Genomic DNA, 27,702 nt, shown 5'->3' with positions numbered 1-27,702 from the left:
TTTATGTTGCCACTTACAACTTTAAAATTAATGATAAATATATATTTGAATAGTCAATTTAAATATATTAATATTTGAAATATTTATTTTAGTATTCTATAGTATGTTCACTGTTAATTTCACGGCAGTTATAATCCTATAAATAATATAACGATAGTTAAATACTGTGAACGCCACTTTTTGAATTTCAATCAAGTATATAAGAACAAAATAATTAAGTTAGTTTAAAAATGTATATAAAAGAAATGTACAAAAAAAAAAAAAGTTTATATACTATATTCGTATATATTATTATGTCTTATAATTCCATGCTGTACGTATTAACCTCAATATTATCATTTTGTTAATTATAATAATTATTATATCGTTAAATAAATTTTTAAAAAAACGTAAATTGTGTTGAATTTTTTGATGGATGCATCTTATTGCACACCTCGTCGCATGCCTACGACGCGTCACGATCACCAAGTCTTAGCTCAACTCGACGAAGCTGTAAACGTGAGATCGATAATCACAACACAGACGTATTTTAACTGTGTATCAGTATACTATATTATATACTTATACAAACAGGAATGTTATAAAAACGTTTTGACGTCGAAATAACCCCGTACACGGATACCAGTCACGAATTTGCGGTTATTTGATCGAAACGATTGGACGTAGGTAATTCGTCGTTTGCATTTTGCCGTAAATTTGTGAATTATACTTTACTTGAAATTATTTCAATTTAACAGCGTATATTATCACGATGACACGTGCTAAATACACAAATAACTTTGACTGGTCATTCGCTAAAAAATATTACTTACACGTAATTAAATAGTGTCAATGTAGTGATAGCCCATATGACGAATACGGAATAACCGCGGTCGTTCACAAAAAAAACAGTAGTTAAGTAGGTACTGCTACGTGCTCCGATGTCCTATAACAGTATAACTACACGACTCCGCTACGTAGACGCAACACTTTCCAGTGTATATAACAAGGTAGAATAAAGTGCAAAAATATTGTATAATATAATATTAACGGTAGGCCTGGCTTGTCGTGTACCCATCGGTATTAGATGACCTATAACGTATTGATTCGATATACCTACATCAACCACGAGAGTATATTTATTTATACTCTCGTATATTATTTACGGAGAAATAATGCGACTCGTTGGCGTAAGCGACTACGCAGTAGTGCTGACCAGATATGTGCGGTTGTGGGTAATTATAGTCTACAGTTCCTAGAGGATTTTATCGTGGGAGGAACGTCATCGGAATGCCATAAATTCGTAATATCATCATAATATCGTATCAGTTTCATAACATCGCGCACGTACGCATGAACCGGAGGACGCGTGAACCGCGCGGGAGCACGCCGGTGCACATCGCTTGGCCAGATGGCCAGATATGACCAACTATATAGTTTGTGGAAAGGACCTATACAGGAGATCTCGAGATAGACGTTTTCAGAAGTGATGATTTACAAGAGTTAGAGCGAGCACATTCACACCAGTCTACGTCAGGATTTGGTCATTTGGACTTAGAAACATTTCCGAATTAAAAAACACTGAAATAATTTTAATTTGTATGTGTGTTTATAAAAACTAAAGTCTGGTTTTTATGCACCGAAAATTATCCATTAAACAATAGAGGTATTTACATAAACATAACGTTTCCTTTAAGCGTTTAAATTTTTAAAATTTGAAAATTGCAAGCCACAGCGTTAATAATACGCTTATTATTATCGTTTACAGCTTTTTTTAATATAACACAAACTAATATACTAATTTGGTTTACGATTTGAAAGTAATTTTAAAGGTACGATATGTAATTGTTCAAATAGCTGGAAAACGCTATATTTAATATTCTGTACGCTGTTTTAAATGCTTATTCGATTTAATATTCCATGCTGCAATATACGTTATAATGCAGGTAATTATACCTTCCATTAGGTTGGACATACTATGACAATATATTATTATTATAACAAAATATAAGCGAGAAATTTGATTCACACAAGTCTTGAATTTCAATTTAACTACAATATGTTAAGGTGTGATAGTCTTTTTATATTTCAAACTCAAAAATCCATATCGTTATACTCAGTGAGAAAAATTGCCGTTATTTTGGGCACACGCAATTATTAGTTTATCAAAAATTATATTCACCCAGTGGTGGAGAAACCGATTTACCACCGACGGTGTACCGGAAAACAAGTTTCACATCGGCGCACCGCGTGTTTTCCAATTTTCCTCTCCATCAGTTTTGTTGAAATGAAAAAAACCTTCCGGCGAATTACACACACACACACGCGCGCGCATACGCGTGTAATGTGTATACATATAGTTTAAGTATTATATTTTACGTATATATACTTCCAATCGGTCCACCAACAATATAATAATAATAATATTCGTGTAGTGGTTCAATATTATAGTATACCGATGCACCGGGTGCTTGATATCAAAGGTCCGACGTCCCAGATGTATGTCTGGTCGGTCACCGTATTCTATACACAACGTTATATTATACACGAATCGCATTAATATAACCCGAGGCTTGGAATATTTATTATTTTTTTTTTTTTGTGCCGTTTTAAGTTTTCAAAATTTGATTTTTTTTTTGTTGTTAGTGCTGATTTTGGTTCCGTGGCTTTGTTTTAGCAAAATAAAACAATACAAGTACCTACTCACTATTCTACAATTTTATTTTTTTTTTTATCAATTCACCATTATTCTTCCTCTTTTGATATTATAGTTCATCATTTTGAGGATTTATTCTGATTTTTCAATGATGTTTATTTTAATTTTTTTTTTTATTGAAACTCATTTTAATACGTGTAGAATGTAGTTCCATTTCATTAGAGTAAATAATTGTGCAATATTTTAGTATATCAAACCGAATTATAAGCATTATGAAATGTATACTCGTATCTAATAACTCACTTTTTAATAACTTTTATGAAAAACAAACACTGTACACAGTAATTTAAATAAAAATGTTGTTTTGATCCTTAAAATATCGGTTTTTAAATATTAAATAATATCCTTTATTATACGGTGTTCATTATTAAAATGTATGTATAGGATAAATAAAGATAAATAATTACTAAAATATTTAATTATTGTTACTGAAATATTGAATCTATTTAGGTATTTTTTAGTATTTTAAAATACAAATTAAATACTTAAGTAGGTAGATAAGTGAAATAATATTTCTATTAATTTATTTTGTTAATAAAAATAATTTAAACAGAGACTTTCATAATTATTACTATACATGTATCTTAACACAATGTTCTAAGGTAGATTGCAAATTTTTGTACTTGACTACATGAAAACAAATTATTTACTCCGCTAATCTTATCTGTATTTTTAAGTATTTAAAAAAAATAATAAATAAATAATATTTCAATACATAATTCTATTATCATATGTGTTTTTTCTGCCAAAAACTATAATAATAAAAATAACTGTTTCGAGATTTTCAGTGGATTCCCGAGGAGTGTCTACACACCTGTATTATAGTTTTGGAAACCAAGCCCCTCCCCCCCCCCAAAAAAAACAAACGTAACCGATCTTGAAGAAAAACCACAATATCGTGTTAAATATTATCATAATAAACACAAAGCGGCAAACGGTCGTGATAATAATACACATACCCTTTAATATACTAGTCTATATTATTTGTCGAAAAAAGTTTGCCCGTTTCCATCATCCCGTTCCGCCGTCAATCGCCCACCCGGCTCGTTTTAACATGGACAGTGTGTACGGCCGGCCCGCCGACGAGTTTCGATGATTTATTTAAACTCTTAATCGGCCGCGGCGGACGAGCCAAACCGTCGGGCCGCACACAATAATGACGTCACGGGGGCGAATGCGAATTGATGGTTTGCGTGTCGGCGCTATATTAGGCGGAGTTTTCCGGCTCGTTTTCTGTTTTTGTTTTCCGACGAGGTGACCTGTGTGTGTGTGGGGGGGGGGGAGGGTGATAGGTGTCCCCGGCTCTGCAGGGTGTGGTCTCTATATATTATTATATATTATATTTACCTACGGCGGTCTACGGCTGGCCCATCATGCACGAACCATGACATATTAATAACAAGATTGGTAAATTATAGGCACGCACCACACGCGGGCACGATGTGTGTGTGTGTGTGTGTGTGTGTGTGTGTGTGTGTGTGTGTGTGGATATGTGTGGTGATGGGTGTGTGAGTTTACGTACACCGCAGCTGTGTTATTGATTACCGAAATTTATACTCGGGAAACACGTCGTGCAATAATAATAATAATAATAATAGTAACATAACTACCTAACGCGCGTCCGTGTGTGCAGTGCGTGTACGGAGTGCGTCTACATAATATAATATATAATATCGTACGATATTTATCGGTTACTTAAGTTGCCCCGTCGTTGTTACCATAATATTTTGCGAGTGCGAGTGACGCGCGGGTCCGAGTAATAATATCATAATAATATACCATCTAGAATACGAGTGATACGTATATCGTTTTTAAAAGCTTGTGGCGATCTCCGCGGAAATAAACCATGTAACTATTACCGCACGCACTTGTGCGACCGGATTATCCATATTATAATATTATGTATAATAAAACAGCGTGTTCCGCGATATAGAAATCGATGATTTTATATATTTTTTGGGGGTTTCAAAAGGATTTTATTCTTCTGTTTGTCTTGAAAAATGAAAAAAAAATTTAAAAAGATATTTTGGTAAACGCGCATAAAGTGTATTATAGGACCTTATACGTAACATTTAAATTTAATCGTATTTTAAATTATCAATTTATAATATATTATTGTAGACTCTTAGTGGAACAAAGTTCCAAAGTTTTGGTTTTACAACGATATGTTTCTATTATTTTTTTCTTTATTTTCTTTATCGTTTGTATCTCAATAAAATTCTATGTTTTTTATACTTTTAAAAAATATATATTTATAAAATTATAATATTATCATTAAAATGATTACTTTGACACTTTTATAAAAACAAATCTATGTTTTGCATCTATATTATAAGGTAGTCAAATTTAGATGTATTTTATTGTACCTATTGAAAAATTGACTACCGATTTACCATCAGCTTTTTACTGTAGATAATATTAGCACCAAATAATGTTCTAGCAACCCCAATGTAATAGACGAAAAACATAATTATTTTTTAACCAGTTTTGCCGTTAAGCACTTCATTTCCATCATCTCGTTGTCGTGTTGACTAAAGATTTGTCGTTGTGGTTCGACGATATAATTATTTTCTATGTGACCGGTAGATATAGAAATAATAATGTGGTTAACGCTTAGACTTAAATAGAATACAACATTTTTGGTATACGCCAAGAAAATGCGTTTTGATTTCTCATAGTTCTAAAGTTCTAATCATGCTATTCATCATTTTTTTTTTTGGGGGGGGGTAGGGGGTTTAAATTTTAAGTAATTGTATACACGTTTTACGCAAATAGCTATAGTATGACAAATCGCTCAACAAATCACGTTCGACAGTGGACTACGAGATTTCGATTACGGATACAATAAAACGGTATGTAAGTACTGGATTTGGTAGCTGATCGTCGACAGAACACCCAAAACAACGTGTCTGCATAACCAGTATAACATCTTATTATAGTCGACATCATAGATTCGAGACTGTTTGATATATTATTATATTTTGAAAAAAATAAAATAAATGATACTTTTACGGTCGGTAAAAATTAATTCAATTCCCATCTAAATATCGTGTAAAATATTACAATAATTTGTATCAACGCGTATATTATGAACACGGTGATTACAACACCGTGTACACGTAATGACTTATTATATTTATGTAGGATAAAAAAAAAAAAAAATGAGCACGTGTTTTGCGAATTATTGTATAGTCAGTCGTTAGCGAAATCATGTCGAGTGGAGGAGGGTGAAGTGCTGCGTGGTTTTCTCGGCAAAACAACACGCAGATACTCGAGTCCTCTCGATAATGTCTTCTGATGTTCGCGCCAGTAATCGCATCGTTAAACACCCGTGAATGCGAATCGAAAACTCGTCGGGACGAGATGCACGCTATATATGTGTTTATTTCGATTAACAATTTTCTAGACGCAGAAACTTTAGAAAAAAAGTATAAATTATAATATCTTACAAAATAAATAAAACACACGTCGCGAGTCGCGTGATAATATAAAATTAATATTTGACAATGGCCATTATCTCTGAAATCACAATGATTACATAAACGCACGAGGAAGCGGCGACGTGATTATTTTAATCGCCCGAACCAGCCCCCGATATTATATAGGCTATTAAATAAATAATCGATACTCGATAATATACAGCTTTTATGTCGATGTCCGGCACTATATAATTTTAAAATTACTACCATCGCCGAACGATTCGAGATCACGATAATAATACATATTATTTTAATATCGCAATCAGACAAGTGTTTTCAGCTTTATCTACGGTTTTTTTTTTTTTTACATACGTATATAATTGATGGAAAATAAAATAAATATTATTTTAAATTTTAAATATCTCCGGCGAACAGCGGCTATTACCGTAATTTCCGTAGGATAAAAATATAAATTACTGCTACCATATATTGCTAACGACGTATTGGTGAATCAATTCAATACACTATAGTACACTACATCATTTTCGAAATAAAAATTGTAATAAATAAATAATCTCAGTATAGTTACGATTTAAATGCCTATAGGATTAAGATTTTGTCATTTTTTTCATTTATAGATAAATATTATGCTTTTATTACAGATTTAAGACAATATAATATGACTGTGTATAATTTTTGAGAACCATAGTTGTTGTGGTTGCATTTATGTTAACGTTTTTCGGTCTTAGGTCTATTTAAATTTCTGTTTAAAAAGATTTTGTTTGTAGTGTTGTACTTATTCTATTGTACATTTCGAGTGTTCATCAGGTTTCTTTTCGCCGATTATCGGTAAAAGTGGTTTCAGATGATGTGTATTTTGACTGAATATTTGAATGTATCTATATGAACTTGCAAATCTTAAAAATGAACTGGATGTAGTTGATTTTGCAGAAGTGTTTTCCGTATATCTGCATGTTTTACATTTTTAATTTGGTGTAAACTATGAATAAAAACAACAAGTACTCGGAATATATGCAGTTATACAGTGTATTTCTTCTCCAGAAGTATACACTACAAATACATTACTGAATTTTGTGATAAAAAATGATCGAGAAAGATAATAGTCATCGAAAAATCCGTTGGCATCACGGAAATAGGACACGATCAGTAGGTCGAACACATGTGGCGTATTACCTATAATACAACACAATATAAAATAAATACAGCAGTCACCACTTATTGGACTCATTTTGATAACAGAGCATTTGAATAAGTTAACAAATAGAGTGAGTAAGTCGTCAAGTTCGATATTAAAACGATTTATGTGCTATATATATATAATAATAATTTAAATCTTTATACGTGAAATAAATACATAAGTATAATTGCTAATTAAACAATTTCTTATTATGTATTTAATCATACATAAAACAATACATATTATATATTTTTACAATAAAAGCAAATAAAAAAAAAAAAGTTATAACAATAAAAGTCTATGTATTTTAATTGTCTCCGTTAAATAACAGTGTAGTGAGCATAAATGTACACATTTTGTTAATGTATGTATGAAACGGGAGTAGCCTCTTTGAGTTACACGAGTCGATTAACCGCGAGTCCAATAAGCGATGACTTACAGTATATCAATTATACGTATATTTAATATTATAATTATATATATATATTACATAATATAGTATTTAATTCCAATGAAAATTGTCTATTCCAGTGATCCTTGACCTCATTTTTTACAACGATATTCTTCAAGTCGTGGGCCAATGACTGAACAATGTATCTAATGTTTAAAAAAGTATATAGATAACTAATTTTTGACTAAAATATATATTTTTCATATCACCACGATTATATTATAATTCATGTTTCATTTGTTAACGGTTAATAATAATAATAATATCGTTACTATAATAGGAGATTGCTTTAATAAATTGACATTCCAGCGAGGAATAAAAGGCTATGGTTTCGCTCGCTCTCGATTATACTATAATAGGTAGTAATAATATTTTCATCATATTTAAAATACGTGAAAAAAGTGTTACGCCAACATTTTAAAATAATCGACAAATTAATAATATTAAATATTATAATAATTTTAAAAACAATATTTTTGTAAATAACAGACTCTAGTACCCGTGGACTGTGATATCACATTTGTCTTAGTACACTATAACCATCGCAGCAAGTCCCGTTTAACGGCCACACGTATGATAGAACCACGGGGTTTTTCGATTTGCATTGTTAAAGTTTGTACGCGACGTCAGTACATGATACTCTCTTACAGCGTTTTAGTTTTAATTTCATAATATTATATGATGTTTAACCTATAAACTTATAGGAGTATAAATTTAAAAAAAAATTTAAAACTACACGTATAATATTATATTCGCTATAGACTATAATAACGAGGTCGGAGAAATCGTTAGACATCCAGTGACGAATTTCAGAGTGATCCTTTAAACGATAATTGTAACCGTAGCTGGGAGTCTTCGTTTAAATAATAAATTCACCTGATACATTTTATCACATTTTATTTGATACATACCCAATCTTAATTAAATATTACATAATATTATAGTATTATGAAAGACTTACGCGTAATCCTTACAGTGCGGGTAACCGTTTATTGTGGTTTATCGACGCAGGCGCTTATTGTAGACACTTGCGTAACACTATAATTATATTATACTAGACGAACCAAATAATATAATCATCGACGTGAGCGCTGTGGTTGGAAAAACGATAATTTTGGCGTTTTAATTGGATACGAAACATAAAGTTTTGAATTTCTATTGATAGGGCGACGTTATACATATATATATATATACACGCGAGAGGGGAAAACGATAAATTTCGAACGTCGGATAGTGATTCCGAATTGGCTTAGTATATCAAAAAGTTGTTACGCCGTGCGGGGGAGTATGCAAGTATAGTTGTTATTGTTGTTTTCGCCGGTTTTTTCTCCTCTCTCTCGTTGTAATTATTACGTCGCGGTAAACCCGAGTTTTTGCGCGGCGGCAGAAAAGAAATCCTAACCGAAACGCCTAAAAACAGCATCTCCCCGCTCGCACCGTCGACGTCAACCTATTAAAACGGATTGGTTGTCAAACGGTAAAAGCCACTTTGGGAGTCATTCATAAACCGTTGGTCACTGAACCGCGAACACACACACACACACACACTCGCGAGATAGCGTGTACACAAAACCGTTGCGGAAAACCCCAAAACTCAAACGCATTATTTTATTTTTTTATCATTCACAACTACAACTGTTTGGGCGGTTTGGCAGACGCCCCTTAATGTCCCACGCGTATAAATCAACCCGCCTGCCAAACCCACTCGGATTGTGGGTTCACGTAGTAAGCAATCGCACGACCGAATGCCGCGTGAAACCTGTTTTGCGAAAATAATTTCTCCGTTTTACCAGATTAAAATATTAATACTGCAGTGAGTTTCATCCTAGTTCCGTCACAAATATAACGATTTGATTCAGAATTATTCAGAAATCATAATATTATTATTAATAAGATATACGTACTTAAATAAAAATATGTAACAATATTATTTGAATTTTATAATCTATTTGATTTATATTCTAGCTTATGAATATTGAGAACTTTCATGTTAAATATGTACATTGATATTGTTACAACTTATCTATTACCTGTACTATTGGGCAAATTTCCAGTTTTATTTTTTTGAATAAATAATAATTTTTTTTCACTAAAAGAATAAAAACAATATTGAACACTAGAGGAAGTGTATTCAAAAATAATGCTAAGCATATCGTTTAACAACTTGTAAGACAATTACCCACATTTATTAAATTTCATATAATTTATTAAAGTTTAAATAATTATGTACAATAATATTTAAAGAATAAATTAAAATAACATTTTAAATCAGGTAAATATAAAGAAATTGTCTTCAAAAATATAAACCATAGATAACCATGAATTTTTTCCATGATAAAACTGATGAAGATGATTAAAATCGTCAAAATGTATTAATAAATTTTAAAAAAAAGCTGTGGATGATTTTTTGTGAAAATTCAGTGAAACTTATTTTAAAAGAATATTTTCTAATTATTATTTTAATATTGTCTCATCTAATAATATAGATTTAATTAGAAAAAATATCCATCAAGCGGATTCTTTTATATTGTTAAAATTACTTACATCCATTAAAAACGTTCATGAATTTTAATATTAAAAAAAATTATGACATATAATGATGAAATTTTTTTAATTATAAGCGATCCAATTACAAATGTGTTTATGTTTACTTGTAATACGGACTTATTTCGATCAAGTACAATTAGTGTAATAAGTACTCTTCATTGTTTGACGGAACCTTTACAATAATCTAATTTTGTAAAATACAAGATCTATTACTGTCTACTTGTTATAGAAATGAAAATTCTGAAATCAAACAACTTTTAAAATACACATTTGCCATTTTCAAGAGACAGGAATATACGATCGTATGAATTACCTAAGTTATTTTTATTTTGTTTCTGGACTTATGAGAATTAAATTAGTTGATGGAAAAGTTGATTTATTTTATTTTACTTAGATAGTTGGTAATCATATTTTATCTGAATCTATTTTTCTACCTTATACATAGATTGAATTGTTACATAGTATTTTACGTACCATAAATAACTTTAAATCATTCCGTTTTAAATGTAGTGGAATGCTTTATAATATAAAGTTTATATCATGTTACTCACCCAAATATTTAATAATTTATAGAAACTTTAAAAAATAATCAACTAAATTTCCACATAAAATTAATCAGCATTTTAAATCGAAAGAAATCTTTGTATACCAAAGAATATATTATTTAAAAAAAAATATGTATAAAAACAATTTAAGTCAATTATCAAGATTGAAATTTGTAAGAAAATAATATCTTATAAATTTAATCCGATTTGATTTTTTTTAAATAGTTTATTTAAACTATTTAAATTTTACTGAATTGTTTATCTTTAATATTTAAGTACATTGATTTTAACATTGTATTGCATCAATTGAATGTATAACAATTTAATTTTTCTTTTTAATATTTATAATTATACATCTATGAATAAATTAATTATAACGATTTAATTATGAAAATGTACTAATGTTTTAGTTAACTTTTTTATTTTTATTTTTTTTTATGGATGGAGTTAGTATAATATTATAAAACTTATTTTTAACAAGAACACAACAGGTATTTACTTTTTATTTCTAATGGGGCAGAGTCAGTATAAAAAAAAATGTTTTGGTACGGGACTTAGATAGTTAGATGCAGCCATATCGAGTGTCCCAAAAGTAAAAGGTATCACTGTAAATATCTCACCTAGGTAAATCAATATATATATTATTTTAATTGTATATTAAGTATATAAATTGGTTATATCAACAATTTCGATTTTATATTAAATTTAGGACATTTAGGTACAATATGAAGAAAATTTCAAATTATCAAAAAATTAACTAGGTGTTCAATTTTTGAAATATTTTTTTTTATTTTCACCTTATTAAATTTAGTAAAAATTGATACATCTTTTTAAACTGCGATTGATAGATGAGATTAATATGAATAATAATGTTATAATGTAATAAAAAATAATATTTTATTACTATAATGATGACACTAAATAAGAAAACTAAACTAATTATACATACCCATCAATTTTCTGGAGTCATATCGGCTCTGCGGACAGCCGAAATAATAACGAACGAGTAAGGTAAAATTCTAGTTCCTTTACGGGTATATTTATTTTATTTTTTTAGAAATAAACATTTGGTTTGTATACGTACAAAACAGTTTCAGATCTTTAAACGATATGCCGATAACGAACACATCGTGTACTACCCCGTCGTTGTTTTGTTACGGATCCATTTATGTTTATCGTGTATGGCAATAATGGTTAGGTACACGAGAACATAAATATCGCTACGACAGCTGTTCGCCAAACCGAAACGAAAAATATTAAACATTTACCTAAATGTATAATGTACAACGTATTTATTATGCATAATTCGTGACATTATCGTAGTGAATAAAAACACGGTGTTCAGTTATAAAAATCTGTTTTTATAATACTATTGATGAAATTAATAAATTTTCGATTCATTATAATATAAATTATTTATGTCAAATAAGCTCCCGGCAAACAGTTTCAATAGACGACAAAAGAATGAAAAAAAAAATGTAATAGACTTAAAAACCAAAAGCTTTCAAGTTTTAAAGGCAGAAAAAAAAGTTAATATCCTTAAAACTACAATGAAAACGCATCATGACATGTATTGGATTGTTAATGTTATTGTATTTATCAATAACATTTGTTGTGTTAAAATAAACGAAAAACAAGGCAGCTTTTATAATTAAATTGAAATACAGAAAAATATAATCATTGTAATTAACTTTTCTATTTCATAATAACATTTATCATTTTTTAACGGATATTGGGTATATTATTTCGTGTTATAAATTGCATTATTGTTTTGTTTCGCAGTTTTTTTTTTTTAATACTCACACATATAACATTTAATTAAAAACTTAAATATAAATAATAAATGTTTTTAAACAATATTTTTATTTTTATTTTTTATTTAGAGAAATTCGAATATTATCGTAAATCTTTAAATTAAACTAAACCTATATCAATATTATTATAAACAATAATCGTGTGTGTAAAAAAGATATGTAGCAATTTTTTTTTTTTAATATTTGATATAACATCTAAAGAAAATTCTCGAGAAAATAAAAAATCAAGTTTCTTTAAAAAGCTTATGTAACTCATGATTCATAAAATATTTTACTCGACGGTGAATATTGTACTCAAAAACAAAAAGTTATTTAATTGAAATTTGAAATCATCAAGATTTTATATAAGGTCGTAGTATTTAATTTGATCAATACATTTTTTTTTTTTACTTATACAGGTCACAAAAACCGATGAATAATATACGAACATAGGTACCCGTACATAGATTCGTTTAATATTTATTCGACAAATCTTGCAGAATACAGATGGTACAATATGTATACCACAACTATTGATAACCATAAATCACTGACCAAAAGCGTTAGTGGTCCAAATCGTGTGCACCTAAACTTCACTGGATGAGATATAATCAGACCACCTTTACCAGACAGGTCAGCTCTCGGGAATATAAAAGGGATCAAAGCTTGTTTTCGTCACATCACTGTAAAGCTATTCGGATGTAAATTTTGAAATAAAAATACTTAAACATAAATTCTTTACTGCTTTATTGAATTTACCCGTTGAAATAATGCAACTTGTTTTGGTTTTTAAAATATCAACTGACAACAACTGACGTTTTTAACATGATTGATGCATAATAGACTATTTATTTGATAGAAAATCGACTTAAATTATATTTAAGTAGACTCGTATTATGCCCAATTTAAAAAAAAAATAATAACTAACTTAATATCGTTTGATTGGGATCCTGTTTTTGTTTACAAACTTAAATTATAATCTTTTGGCATTAAATATAGAATATATACAACTGAAATTAGCAAATATATAATTTATGATGTTTCTTTTAAGAATTTTAATAATTGTGGACATTTAATAAAAGAGTAAATAATAAAATTTTTAAAAATCAAGTTGGTTAATATAAAGTCAGTATTATTATATTATAAATATAATACAACAAATAAAATATTGTAGTTGAATCTTTTTTTTTTTTAACATCTCTATCTATTTTATTTTATTTATATTTATTATGAATAGGTAATATGAAATATTTATACTTTTACAATTAAATAATAATTTAATTTAAATTTAACTAAATTATAAAAATATCTTTAAATAATTTATTTAATAACATAAGTTTTTCTTGTCATAATATAGTAAATTGTGGAATTTAAATTTATTATTTTTTTTAATAAAGCCTACAAGTGAATCAATTTTTTTTATAACCCTAGAAAAATGCCATTGTTATTATTTATTTATGATACTTAGCTCTTGAGTCTGACATTCATCGCAGTAAACATTTTATTTATTTTTATCGTTGGAATGAGACGGAACAATTTTATTTAGATCCTTTTAAAAGCCACTATACTAGAACTCTTGTTCAAAATACGTAGAATTAAAATATTTTATTATATTTCATTCCATGTTCCATATGTATTTATCAATACTGTGATATATAATGTGTAATTTATATTGCTACTTCAATAATATGCATACGTATAATGTTTAAATGTTCAAAAAAAGTATAATTTTCAAATTTTATATCGTGATGAAATTATAAAAACAAATACTTATAATAAAGATTGCGTACAATATGATATTAATTACAAACCAAAGACGATTCAGTGAAATATTTAATTTAAATTAACGAACACTAACGTCGTAACGTTGTTAACCAAATTGTCAAAAACAATTAAACAAGGACAATGGTCCTTAAAATTGGTTTTTTATTATATAACATAATATTTTTGTACATTTATTTTTCAAATTATGGTATACTATCTATGTATGCACAATATATTATATTAGCATAAAAACTAAACGAAATAGATGTGAGGTGTGAACAAAATAAAATAAAAAAAAAAACAAAAAAATGTGACTAGGCTATGTATTTTACGGTGCTATTGTGCATCGTCGTGCATTTTATGGCACGCGGTGCTTTGTAACCGAACGTTGTCGTTGCTTTTTTACTATTATTATTATTATTATTATTGTGGTTGTTGTGCCGCAACATTGCTCGCATTATAATAAATAAAAAAATATGCATCGGCGCGGTGGGTTTACCAAAGACATCTATATTGGGACGGTCTATAAAAAGAGAAAAAATAAGAGCCAAAAAAAATGATTGGGCGGAGAGGTGAGTGGTGTGAGGAGATGGAGACACAGAAGGAGACGGACTTGTGAGAGGAAATGTCAGATGATTGCGTAGTAAAAAAAAACCCAGTTTTATTATTCACATATCGAAACTATACATTATTTGGGCGGTTTCCGACGCACACAAAACATTATTATTCAATGGGCTCATTCGTATATAGGTACTTCATATGTTTAATGTTTATATATGCAGAGCGATTCACTAAGCATACTTACCCTCGGTTTTTTTTATTTAATAATGAATTTATTTAAATTCTGATTCTAAGAATTTTTAAATACATTTAAAGACCATATTTTAAAATTGTTTAACCACATAAAGAGAGTCCTGTAACAATTCAAACTTCTGTTTTTCAAAATAGGAAAACCTTATTTTTTGCTGTAAATTATTTATTGGATAATTTTTTTGAACAATTTTGTTATACCTTATTTAATACCTTATTTAAAATTCGAATGAGTAGTTTCTCAATCGTTAAAATATTTGTACTAACATTTATACTCTTAGTACCTACGCAAAGTTAAATAGCTTAAAAATATTTACCCCGTCAAATTTGGATTTTGATATGTCAACATTTTCAGAAAAATGGTTCGCTAATCGATTTATAGCAGACAAGAGAGTTCTTATTTGAAAAATAAAAGTTTATAATTTTACGACACACTTCTTAAGTAGTATTTCATCATGAGATCTTAAGAATTTTAAAATGATTTGAAAATATTCTAAAAAATTCCAATAATTGTATTTTCAATAACTGCATTATTTAAGTAAAAAAAAAAACCGTTAATCTTGCTTTATAAATCACCCCATGTATGATGTGTATAACATACATAATAATATGCACGAGTACGGTTTATGTGCACAGTATAATACATACATAATATACGTGTGTTCGCATCACGTTGGACCAATTGTCATTGCAATACGATATGCGTCTCCGTTTCAATCGCACGAACGATGGAATATAATTTTACTCGTCGTGTATCAACAACATAATAATATGATTATCTTATACGTCATCATCAAGCCATCTGATTACGATAAATGTATACAAGTGCCATAGGTTTTGATTCGAAAAATATCAAATTGTACGTCTAATATATTATAATATACGTGTAAATTTAATTACGAAAATAATAAATCCTAGTCGACTCATTTCTCAAGACGTTATTAGTCCACAAATAGAATATCACGCTTCTTTCCAAAATGATCAGATTCATAGTCGCCAATACGTCGAAAGAACTCGATTTTGTTTTTATATTAAATTAATGTAATTGATTATTTATCCTGAACTTTTTTTATTATAACTGAATAATATGTTTTTAAAATAAACACAAATTATTGTTATAAAGTACAATGTAATAAGACAAATTAGCTAAATTGTTTAAAGACTGAGTACCTACTTGGATGAAGGAGCCATCCATTGATGGAACTTAAATGACGTGCAGCAGTGGAAATTAAATAATCAGTAAGTCACGACATCGTGTTAGGATGAGGAGACAATTCGATGTGAAATAATTAGTTTTTATAAGGCTTGAGAGAACAGTGGTAAGGGGGTATATAAGAGGATTTAAGATGTATTTAAATTCAATTGAACATTTAATGAGTGAAACTGCATTGTTTTTTATAGAAGTAGGAAAAGGATTTTGTTTGAATGATTAGTGACTCTCAGTTACATATAAATATGAACGAGGTTTTGTGGTTTTTATTGGCTGGTTGATGATGATAGTATTTAGGATTTATGGTTAACACTTAACACCACTAAACTTACTGGAAATTAATTTTTTAAGATAGTCTAAATTCACTCTTTGAATTATTTTCAAATATCATTCACTGCCGTTGAAAAGGAAATAGTTTAAGCCATTTAAGAATCTATTTATATAAATAACTGTAATATTTTAATATATCTTGAATTTGGACAATGTAAGAATACCTCCTCTATATAAATACCATTGTTCATGTAACACATATAATAAAATCAAAAATCATTAAACATATACTTATAGATATAGTTATATATTCTATACTTGTAAGTAAACTTTTGACTAAATAATTTAAAAAAATTAAGTTAAGACATAAAAATAACAACCAAACTTCAACCACTATGATCCGGTGTATGTAAATAATATTATATTGTTAATTTATTAATGTATGCAGATAACCTTATAATAATTAATAATAAATAAAATATACGATTATACAATGCTATATTTATCAACTTTATAAATTTCCATATTACTATTTAATTTAATTACATTTTTTTCTTTGTACTCATTTATTATGATTTTTTCTCTTTTAGTCTTATTTTATAGGATATTTCTGTACACTATTACAAATTATTATTTGAGTAAATTTTTTACTGTTGTATGGTTAAAATTATAAATAAATTGCAATAATTATTTTTTTGTTTTTGTTATAACTACTATTGTTGTTTTTATTATTATTATTTATTACGAACTTTTTAAATTTTATTAAATATTATTTGTCATTGGGTTATTTTTCTTAATCCTTCCGATTTATGTTAGGTTAGGAAATCTCAAATGTCTTTTATTTTCCTATGTTGTATTATAGTTAATCAGTTTTTTAACAATTCCTTAGAAAGGCTATATACATAAGATGTTATTTTAAATATGTAACTAGTGAATATTTTATGACGTTGTTTTCATTTTACACATTAATATTGCTTCACGTTGTATTACATAACTTTTATTAAAAAAAAAAAAAAAAAAAACATTGCATTTAACGGGGAAAAACAGAGATTTTTTTTAAATGATAATCGACACTTTTAACATTTGAAACTATATATTTTAATATGCTACTTATATTGTATACATGTACAAGTATACAATATATTTAGAGTACTTGATTGGATTTCTGATTTCAGATTAAAAAAAAAAAATAGTCAGAGGTAGGTTATAAAGCAGATATTTTAATATGGTTATTTTCAATTCTAATAATTTAATTAATTAGCATTGATTTTTGTGAGCGTAAAGTGGAACGTTTTAATGAATTGAAACGTCCAAGAAAGAATTAGGTCGTTCTATTAATATAAGGACTATACTATACTTATTTTTGATTTAAATTTTGTCTGCACTTTTTTTGGCTAAATACAAATCACCACCACTGCTTTTAGATCTGAGTCTTACTGTTATAAAGTAAAGTTATATGCATGGAAAGCCACGTTCATCTATAAAAAATGTCATATGCATATTTTTTTTTGATACGATTTACTCGCTTTAAATACTCAGCTGAGTAATGATCACACAAATATGTAAATTATTTTATTGTAGCTTAAAAGTCATAAAATTTTCACTTTTGATAGCGACCTTCAATAATATATAACATAATGTTTTTTATAAGCTGTTCTTACAACGATTTAAAATATCGAAAAAACATACGCTAATATGTTTAAATTTGAATTTTAAATGTTGATCAATTGAATATGAAATTGTATTATAAAAAATAATCATTATTCCTCTTAATATTTTAATTATTTTGCTGTAATTTATTTAAATATCAATCGAAGGAAATCGAAACTTTTCACCATTACACATATTACAATTGACGTGCATATTGTAGTTTTCAAAATATTTAACCTAATCTATTAATAGACTACCCATCAATATACATACCATGAAATTATTCACACTGTTCTTACGGTATGACACTGATGATTAATAAGTCAAATAAAATAATATGATTTAGTATATTAATAGTATATATTCCATGGTTTTGTCAAACATTCAGCTATCATACCATTTAATTAATACGGTTAGGTTACAATTATTATGGGGAAAAAATACGATATTACTAATATAAAAGTAATTTACCAATGTATAGTTTTAATATAAATAGATCATAAAGTATCGTTAGAAATCAGCAATTGCACCACATTACGATTTCTTTGAGGTTTTTCTTTTAAAGTTTACTATTTTAAAAGAATTAAATAAATATGCCTCGTACTTTGTGTTTGTTGCTGTGTAGTGTATAATACGGTTCGCTCGTGTTTTTTTTTTTTTTTTAGTTTCATATTTTCAAATTCTATATAGTAGGTACCCATAGTTGTTATTTTATGAAAATATATTATCTAAACATATTATTAATATTTATTGGTAAAGAGTTTTACGATTATTTAAGTTGTCTGAATACGGAGTAAACTATGTGCCCCAGAAGAATGTTCCACCGGAATGCGTATTATTTAAAAAAATAAACCGTTTACAGTGCTTTTTGCTTATCAAAATATAAACTTTTAATAAATTCCATAATAACTAAAAAAAAAAACACTATTATTATATTATTATATATAACCTGTATAGTATAAGACACAGTAGCTTAACTTTGGCTACATATTAAAGGTGGACAAATTAATCTATTGATTAAAAGCCTTTTTCTAAGGGTCGGTGGAGCAACGTGGCACGAGCCATCGTAATTCCCAGCGCGTTGTAAAGACGTCTTTGTATAGGGCGCAAAAGGACATTTTTGAGCGTTTGAACTGTTTTTTTCTCTTTCCTTTTATTACGAGACAAATATTGATTTCATTGATTTAAACAAAGAATCCGTCATTTTGAATAAAAGTTCGTTAACAAAGTAATACGGTTTATAATCTCTACTTTGCTACTCTTAACTGGAATACCTCTGCGTATACCGTAAACATTTTTTCTTCTTCAAAGGTCCACTCTTAGGAGTATAAACGAAGGTATACCTGCTTGTTAAATATAATCATTAATTAATTTAATATTACATAAAATGCGTACTGCATGACATTTATACACAGTCACGAAACGGTACCTTTGTGACTTCGTTTCTTTTAACGTCTGCGTCTCTCGAGGAGTAGCGATTAAGGAGATGTACAATATTATTAAGTTTAGTGACCATAACGTCTCACTTCTGTGGTATGAAAACGGTAATTATTGTTATAGGCACGCAATTCCCCATATACACTTATTTAGTCATAATATGCATGGTTCTATAGAACATAAATATAATATATTTGTTAAAACGTCAAAAGATAAAAAAAAAAAATATAAAAATTATAACATTTGTTAAGATCACGTAATAATTAATAAGCTATACAAGATTTGCGATAAACTCTATAGTATAATATAATTTTATGTTCTTGAAATTTGTTCTAGAATAATTTTTTTCCGATCAAATGTCATTAATTATTTTACATTATGTATATATAATACTATAGTATGTAATTCGAGGCTTGAAACCAATTTTAAACGGTTCACGACTTCTTAACCCAAATATAAATAAAGAAATACCGATATTCGAAACAAAAATCGAAATTTTAAAACATAAATACTAATACTTATTTAAAATCAATTTTTAAATTAAAAACATATGAATACTATTAAATAGGTATGAATCTATCTTATCAAGAAATACGGTTTTTTAATATTGGTTTTTATTGAGTTTAGATATTTATCGTCCATACCGAATGTCAACCGTTCTATATACGAACGCGATAACATATTTATTTATCTTCAGCAATATTATCGGATGAGTGGTTTAATTTAAATAAATAATAATAACAACTAACTGGTCAGAGTTAGAAATGGCATTTTATTGTTAGCTTAGAAGTTAAAAAAGTATTTAAAATGCTGAAAGTTAAACCATAGAATAGATTCTGCGGTTAGACCATAGTTGCCCTATCGTTCAAATAATATCTTTGCGCGTTTAAAAAAAAATGTTTGTTATTTTTAGTGCATATATTTGAGTTGAAATACTAAGGTACTAAAGACACTAAAGTTGGCACGACCTTTATTTTTAATATCGTATTTATTTTCATAACTCGATCGAATCTTCAGCAACAATACGAACGTCCGTGTTCGAAATCGAAATCGGACCGTTAAATATAAGTGCCGGCGGTGTTCGAAACCGTAAACAGATTCGGCGGAAAAAAAAAACAAACAACGTTTCGTTTAAAACCGACAAAAAACGTCCTAGTGACGGTCAGGTTGGGTTAGGTTAGGCGTTATTGTTGTAACGACCAGCAAACGGACGGGCGAAGTAGAGAAATAATAATACAGACGTCCGCCGGCGTGTTCGAACCGATTATTAAACGCCGGTCGAAATGACTAGAATTTAATTCGCGTACGCAGTGAAATGCGTGTCACACCGACTCGAGCAGAGTCAAGCGTGTATGCATACATATATACAGGGTGGGCCGAAACAGACCGTGCAGTTTTGAAAGGCTATTAAAAAAAACTACGCAAATTTCAGTAATTATATTTATTTAATTTTCTTCAATTCATCTTGCCGTTTTATGTATCAAGTTTTAAAAATGACATCAGCAAGATGATGGTCACCAGCATGGTAGGCGATGAAGGCGAAGTTTTCGGCCGCATTTTGACACATTTCGACTGGTATAATTATAGTGGTAAGCGCCAATTTCCTCTCTAATTCGCTTTTTGAGGTCTTCCAAGGGGCGAGGCCGATGTTTAAAAACCTTTTCCTCCGGGTAGCCCCTGACAAGCAAAATCACAAATGCTCAAATCCGGTGAGCGAGCGGGCCACCCCGGAGACGACCATTTTTTTTTTTTAAAAACCTACAGACGGCGAAGCCCCACATTGTTTACTCGACCAAACCATATGGTAATGACTGACAACGGCATGGCCTGCCGCCTGCCCGACGAAATGAAAACATCATAATCGCACCGCAATAATACCCACCACACGGGAAGTACCAATCTTTCGAAACTGCACCGTTTGATTTGCCCCACCCTGTATAATATACGGTCTGCGGCTGGCGTGCCGGTTAATCCCACTGCAGCGGTATTACATGTACACATATATATATATACACGTGTAGCGTTTATATGATATAGAGCCTAATCCGGGGGGTCGTCGACGTTTTTTGTTTTTTGTTTTTTTTTATCTTTTTTACTCGTTTTGCACGGTACGGCCCCGGCCGACTGGCTGCAGAGCGCGCAGATTTTCGCGAACGATTCGCGGCACACCTGACGGATTTCGAATACCCGACCGCACGCACTCATCTGCGTTTATTATTATTATTATGATATATAATATTATAATATCATTACGTACGCGTCCGCCCCCCGCGAGGGATTCGGACGTTATCGCGGGTGGGTGTGACGCAGTGGCGGCTCGTGAGGTTCACATAAGGTGGTGTACAAAAAATGTATAAGATATGTACAGTGACGAATCCAAAAAAATAGTTTGAAGTCCCTGATTTTAGTTTTTGGCGTAATTTTACTTCAAGGGTAACAAAATCATAGTGATATATTTGTGGACAGTAACATATGTATGCCCCTAAATAAATACTTTATCAAAATTAATGTGTTTCCTCTAAAATTCACCCCCCCCCCCCCTGTTGTCTTGGTCTGGATCCGTCCACGGATATACCTATGTTAGATGGTAAAAAGATTAATTTTGCTATAGGTGCATACTAAAATAATGTACTTACTTATCTCAACTAAACATATATACACGGTGGGCAGTTGATGGATAATGTACAACGATGCGTTATCGTTTCAACGAATGACGTGATATCGCGGGACGATAAAATAGATTCGGTGCACACATTAAATGTGCTCCGAATCGCCATATATATTACTTACCGACGTGTCGAGTATCTATAATTTTACACGGCCACCCGGAGTACAAACAATTTGTGCTCCGCGAAATTATTTAATCATTTATTAGACACATTTCTTAATATAAAAGCTGCAAAAACATTTTTTTTTCATTTTTATATTACAGACCATTTGCATAATAATCAATTATATGTTACTATTATAGGAGTCTAATAATTTTTTATATATTTTTTTGGGGTGGTTCACGTGCTCCTGTGCACCATACCACGAGCCACCACTGGACTGTGACGTGAGGAGGGAATTGATGGGATTTCGGGGGTCTGACACGTATGGAGTCGCTCGGAAAATATTGTATCGCTGCAGTTATTTGCCTTTTGATTGTTTCGTATCGATCGCAAACACACGAACTTTCCGCTTGTTCGACATTATGCGCATACCATTGTTATTTTATACGCAAATACAGAACACGTGCAACGAAATTTTAAAAAAAACATTAAAAATGTTTGGAAGCCCGTGTTTCCAAACGACTCGTAGACTCTCCCGGGAAGGTCTCGGGACTGGATTTTTAGACTCAATATGAGTCTCACTGGGGGGGGGGGGCGGTACCTGTTTAAATCCCGGACCGTGATGCAGGATTCCGAATGTCCGAGTTAAGACTTTCCGCACGACTGCACACCAAAAATCAACTGGCCTTAGTATTAAACATAGACCATTACGGTCTGTTTATTTCCTATTATAGTCCTGTTTTCAGTTTATATAAGTCTCCCGACCTTCCTGAAAAGGCTATTAATACATTATACGTCCCAATTAGGTCACAATGTTTCCTGTAAAAGTCGCGTAAGGAATTATTTTTAAATGTTGAAAAATCTCAATTTATACCACAAACATAAACTCGCCATTCCACAGTACTTTGATACTGACGTACAAAATAAAATAATGATAATGAACTACCATTTACTGACGAGGCATACATGATACGTTTTAAACGACAGAGCGAGTTCCTCTGTTTTTCATTTTGATGTATTTAGTTGTTGTTTAAAATGCAATACCATTGTATTTTTAGTGAAGAATCATATTATCAACAGTTTATTTACACATTTTATTTGAATAGAACACCGATATATTTAACTATTGAGTGACTAAATGTTATATTTAAAAATGTGTTTACTATTGATTATAGTAGAAGCATTAAACTATTATTGATTTATAATTTAAATGTTTACCAAGTGGTCTAAAAACATATACCATGTTTAGTGCCGTGCTTGCGCTTATAATAGGTATGTTATAGGACCTAATATATTTGTTAACATTTAAATAAACCTAAATAGACTTATGTATATCTAATAAAACGGATTTTTGATTATGATAATACTGTAATATAACTGTAGTATAAATAATTATGTAACGAGGAATTATTGGACTACTCCAGAGACTATAGATACACTGCAGTGATATGTCTGTGACGTTTTGTGAGCAAGTGACTGTACGTGCGAATTTAAGTCATATTTGTGTGTCACCGTGAACGAAATTAGCGCATGCCTACACCCATGTGGAAATGATTGAAAGTAGGTAATCACTAATCACCAATAATTGCAAATGGTAATGACGAAATAGAATGTCGAAGTGTGCGCAAAAACGCGCTTACAATATTTAAATAGCACTGTTCTTTCAACAACATCGTGTATAATATTATATATTATGTACGTCCCAAGTCATGTGACGCCGTTTAGAATCATGATTGTGCGTTTGTATTAAAGTATGGTTTTTAGGAGTAGGCGATTTCGAAAAATGTCTCTCACTTCGTATAATAATACGTTGTAGGTGCACAATTTCCCGTGCATCCTATAAACCGTGCCCGAATAATATGTTCTACTGTATAATATATATATATTGTACTGAGAATTCGTTTTGAAACTAAAACTAATTATCTCGCTTAAAAATACAAAGACATACGTCTTGCGAGTTCGAGCAAATGAACCTACAGGAAGGGTCGACAGGGAAGAACCACTTTGTATAGTGGAAGTTATATATATACCTATGCTATTAACGTGTGTACATACTTCGGTCTCCAAATTGCATAATCAGTTTCAGTTCATACGCATATATTATGCAAGTGTGTATAATACATATATTTATAATACGATATGCGTGTTTTCTAGGACCGGCGTTCTGGGGCCTGATTAATCCCGAGTGGAGCCTTTGCAACAAAGGCCGACGACAGTCACCTGTAAACTTAGACCCAGAAAAATTGCTCTACGATCCCAACTTGACTGAACTGCACGTGGACAGGCAACGGGTGAGTTGATGTATATACTTAATATATCTGCAGTAAGTTTGACAGTAATACTTACGCATTGACCAAGAAACACTTTAAAATAACTTTAAACATTTGTATAAAGAAAACGATTTGATATAATATTCAGATAAGATTTTCTCGTGTTTATGTTTGGAAATAATCTTTTAGTTATATAACAGGGGTGGCCAGCGAGAAGAGACTCACGAGCCACCAAATATATTAATAAATATGAAAGAGCCAAAATGTAAAAAAAAAAAAAAGGTCATAATATTATATAATTTGTATATATGTATTTATCTTAAGAATAAATAATTCAAACCATTTTCCGTACCTAAAAAAAAATTGAGGTTTGTTTGGTTAGAAAAGCAACAAAATTGAATTGTGAAAATTATGTAAAAAAATTAGTGTTTATCAACTCACCTTGATATAATATATAACATTGATTGATAATATTTAATAGTTATCGATGGACGTTTAGAACAATAAAATACCACTTCAAATGTCTTTAGTCCGTATAGAATAATGGTGTAAATAAGTATTAATTTTAAATTTATATTAAAAATACATTTCAATATTTCCATCAATAACAAAACCAAAATCTTATTTTTTTAAGCCAAAAAAAAAATGTTTTTGTTTGATCACCGACATGTTATAGTAACAACTAACAATATAATTTATTTTGTTCAATCAAGTGTAGGAATTGTATCATTCACTGATAATTTGTTTTACAGAATAGTTTATAATTTAACAATTCCACTACACTGTTCGATAATTCTCATATAACGTGATATTCTAAAATAACACAATAACACATTTTCCCATTTACAAAAACCATCAATATACTACACTTCACACCACTTTGTGTATAAATTTAAACAAAGCTTTTTACGTTCATTTTTTTTCCTTTTATTTTTCGTAACTATTACTGCTATTACAGTTTATTACTCATTGTAAAAAGTCCATTTAGCTTAAGTGACACTTTCGTAACTTTCCTATTTAAGCGGAAAAGTTTGCAAGGTTTGTAAATATATATAATTATAAATGGTTATTAATTTGTTGACATAATTATAAAAATACCAAACAAACTTTATATATACAAAAAAAATATTTTATTTCTGTTCATTAAACGAGACAATCAATCATTTAAAACACTATATCTCATAACTCATTCGATATGGTACATTTAAAAATGATTTAACTTTAACGCACATGTTGCAAGTATACCTACGTGAATTCGATGCTTTGAACAATTTGGCATTTTATTTAAAAAAAAAAAATTTTACAAATAGTAAAAAATAGTTATTGGTAATATTTTTTACAATCTATAAAGATATATCACTACTACTTCAATTTTTAAAAATAAATATAAAGAATTCAAAAAATAGATATCTCCTAACCTTAATCAAATCGATACACAAGTTTCATATATTACAACTTCGGTGTTTTTTTCAATTTTTTCTACCAGAACTTAATTTAATCGTCAGCTTACAGATAAACGCTAAATAAATATAATCACAACAATATTCATACATTTTAAAATGTTTATCATTTTTAAGCGTGTTCTCATATTACAAAGTTCTGTATTCATAGGATTTGTTTTTACAATGTATGTTATATTTTTTGTTACCAGAAAATTAAATTAATTCATGTTTTTGTAAGTACGTTAATTCATTGGATAATTAATCAGTGCCCAATGTATGGGGATTTATCATTTTTTCCAAAACATCATTATTTGAGATAAAGTACATATTAACTCCACATTTGTGCAATAAATTTAATATAAAACTTGATCAACAATATTATACTTATATATACATGATTATAATCATTTTCTATTCCGTTGTTAGTGTGAGAAAGAGAATGTCGTGCCATTAAACGAATAAACTTTCGACTAAATTATACGTCACTGACACTCAGTACATAACATAAAAGTTATATTTTATACAAAACGTGACGTTATTACGAATATAATACAATGTATAGTATGTTATTATAAAGGTCCAAAAATAATACATAGTCGACAATCATCAGTGAATACTAAGATTCGCCCAGCCAATTTATGTACATAGACATGAAATAGTTTATGATTTTTAGTATTTCAAATATTAATCGTTAATCATTTAAAAAACGTGGACAAATATTAAAGAAATTATTTAATGTTAACAGCATTATGATCTAGAAATATTTATAACATTACAAACAACCCTTCTTTTTTACAGCTGCGTTTTATTTTGAAACACTTTTTTTAGTATCGCGACACCGTGTAACCTAACCTTTTTCCTCAGTTTCGGAGGCAGCTGTTGCGCATTCGTAATTTAGATATCTATATTAGCCAACTATATAATATTTTTATAATCTACTTATCTATTATTTCCGTTTTATTTAAGTTGAAATATTTTCAATTATTTTTTTTCTGAAAATTGGTAAAATAGAATAAGTACCTATATAAACTTTGTCACTAATATAATACACTAGCTGTGATTTTGTATTTAACGAGAATAGCTGTATTAGTCTAAATAACATACAATATGACGCAGATAATTATATCTAATCAATAATAACTATTATATTTTCTGTAACGAATAACAACGATAAATATATAGATAAATAAAACCGAGGAGAAAAATCGTTAGGTTAGGATAGAAAACAAGCCACCCTACAGCGAACTACATGTGTTGAAAAACAAAGTTACAATCCCTCACCGAGTTTTGAAAACTTTCTCCGATAACCTACGAATCTATATAGATGAAAAAGAATAGAAAAAAAAAAGAAAGAAAGAAAGATTAATTAATATTATAGGTACCCATAGAGATAGATTATATAATTACATAATGTCGCGTTTCCGGTAAAA

The 27,702-nt window shown here is 29.4% G+C and overlaps 1 protein-coding gene across 1 annotated transcript in view; it reads left to right on the top strand.

Annotated features, from left to right (window-relative positions):
* The window catches only part of LOC132926647 (carbonic anhydrase-related protein 10-like), a 193,996-nt gene that overhangs the window by 116,285 nt on the left and 50,009 nt on the right, over positions 1 to 27,702 (top strand). The window contains 1 exon segment of the mRNA XM_060991020.1: positions 24,715 to 24,851. Coding sequence (XP_060847003.1) covers positions 24,715 to 24,851 — 137 coding nt within the window.

The sequence above is a fragment of the Rhopalosiphum padi genome, chromosome 3 (genome assembly GCF_020882245.1).
Source record: "Rhopalosiphum padi isolate XX-2018 chromosome 3, ASM2088224v1, whole genome shotgun sequence".
Taxonomy (NCBI): domain Eukaryota; kingdom Metazoa; phylum Arthropoda; class Insecta; order Hemiptera; family Aphididae; genus Rhopalosiphum; species Rhopalosiphum padi.
This window is presented reverse-complemented; position numbering and strand designations above follow the sequence as displayed.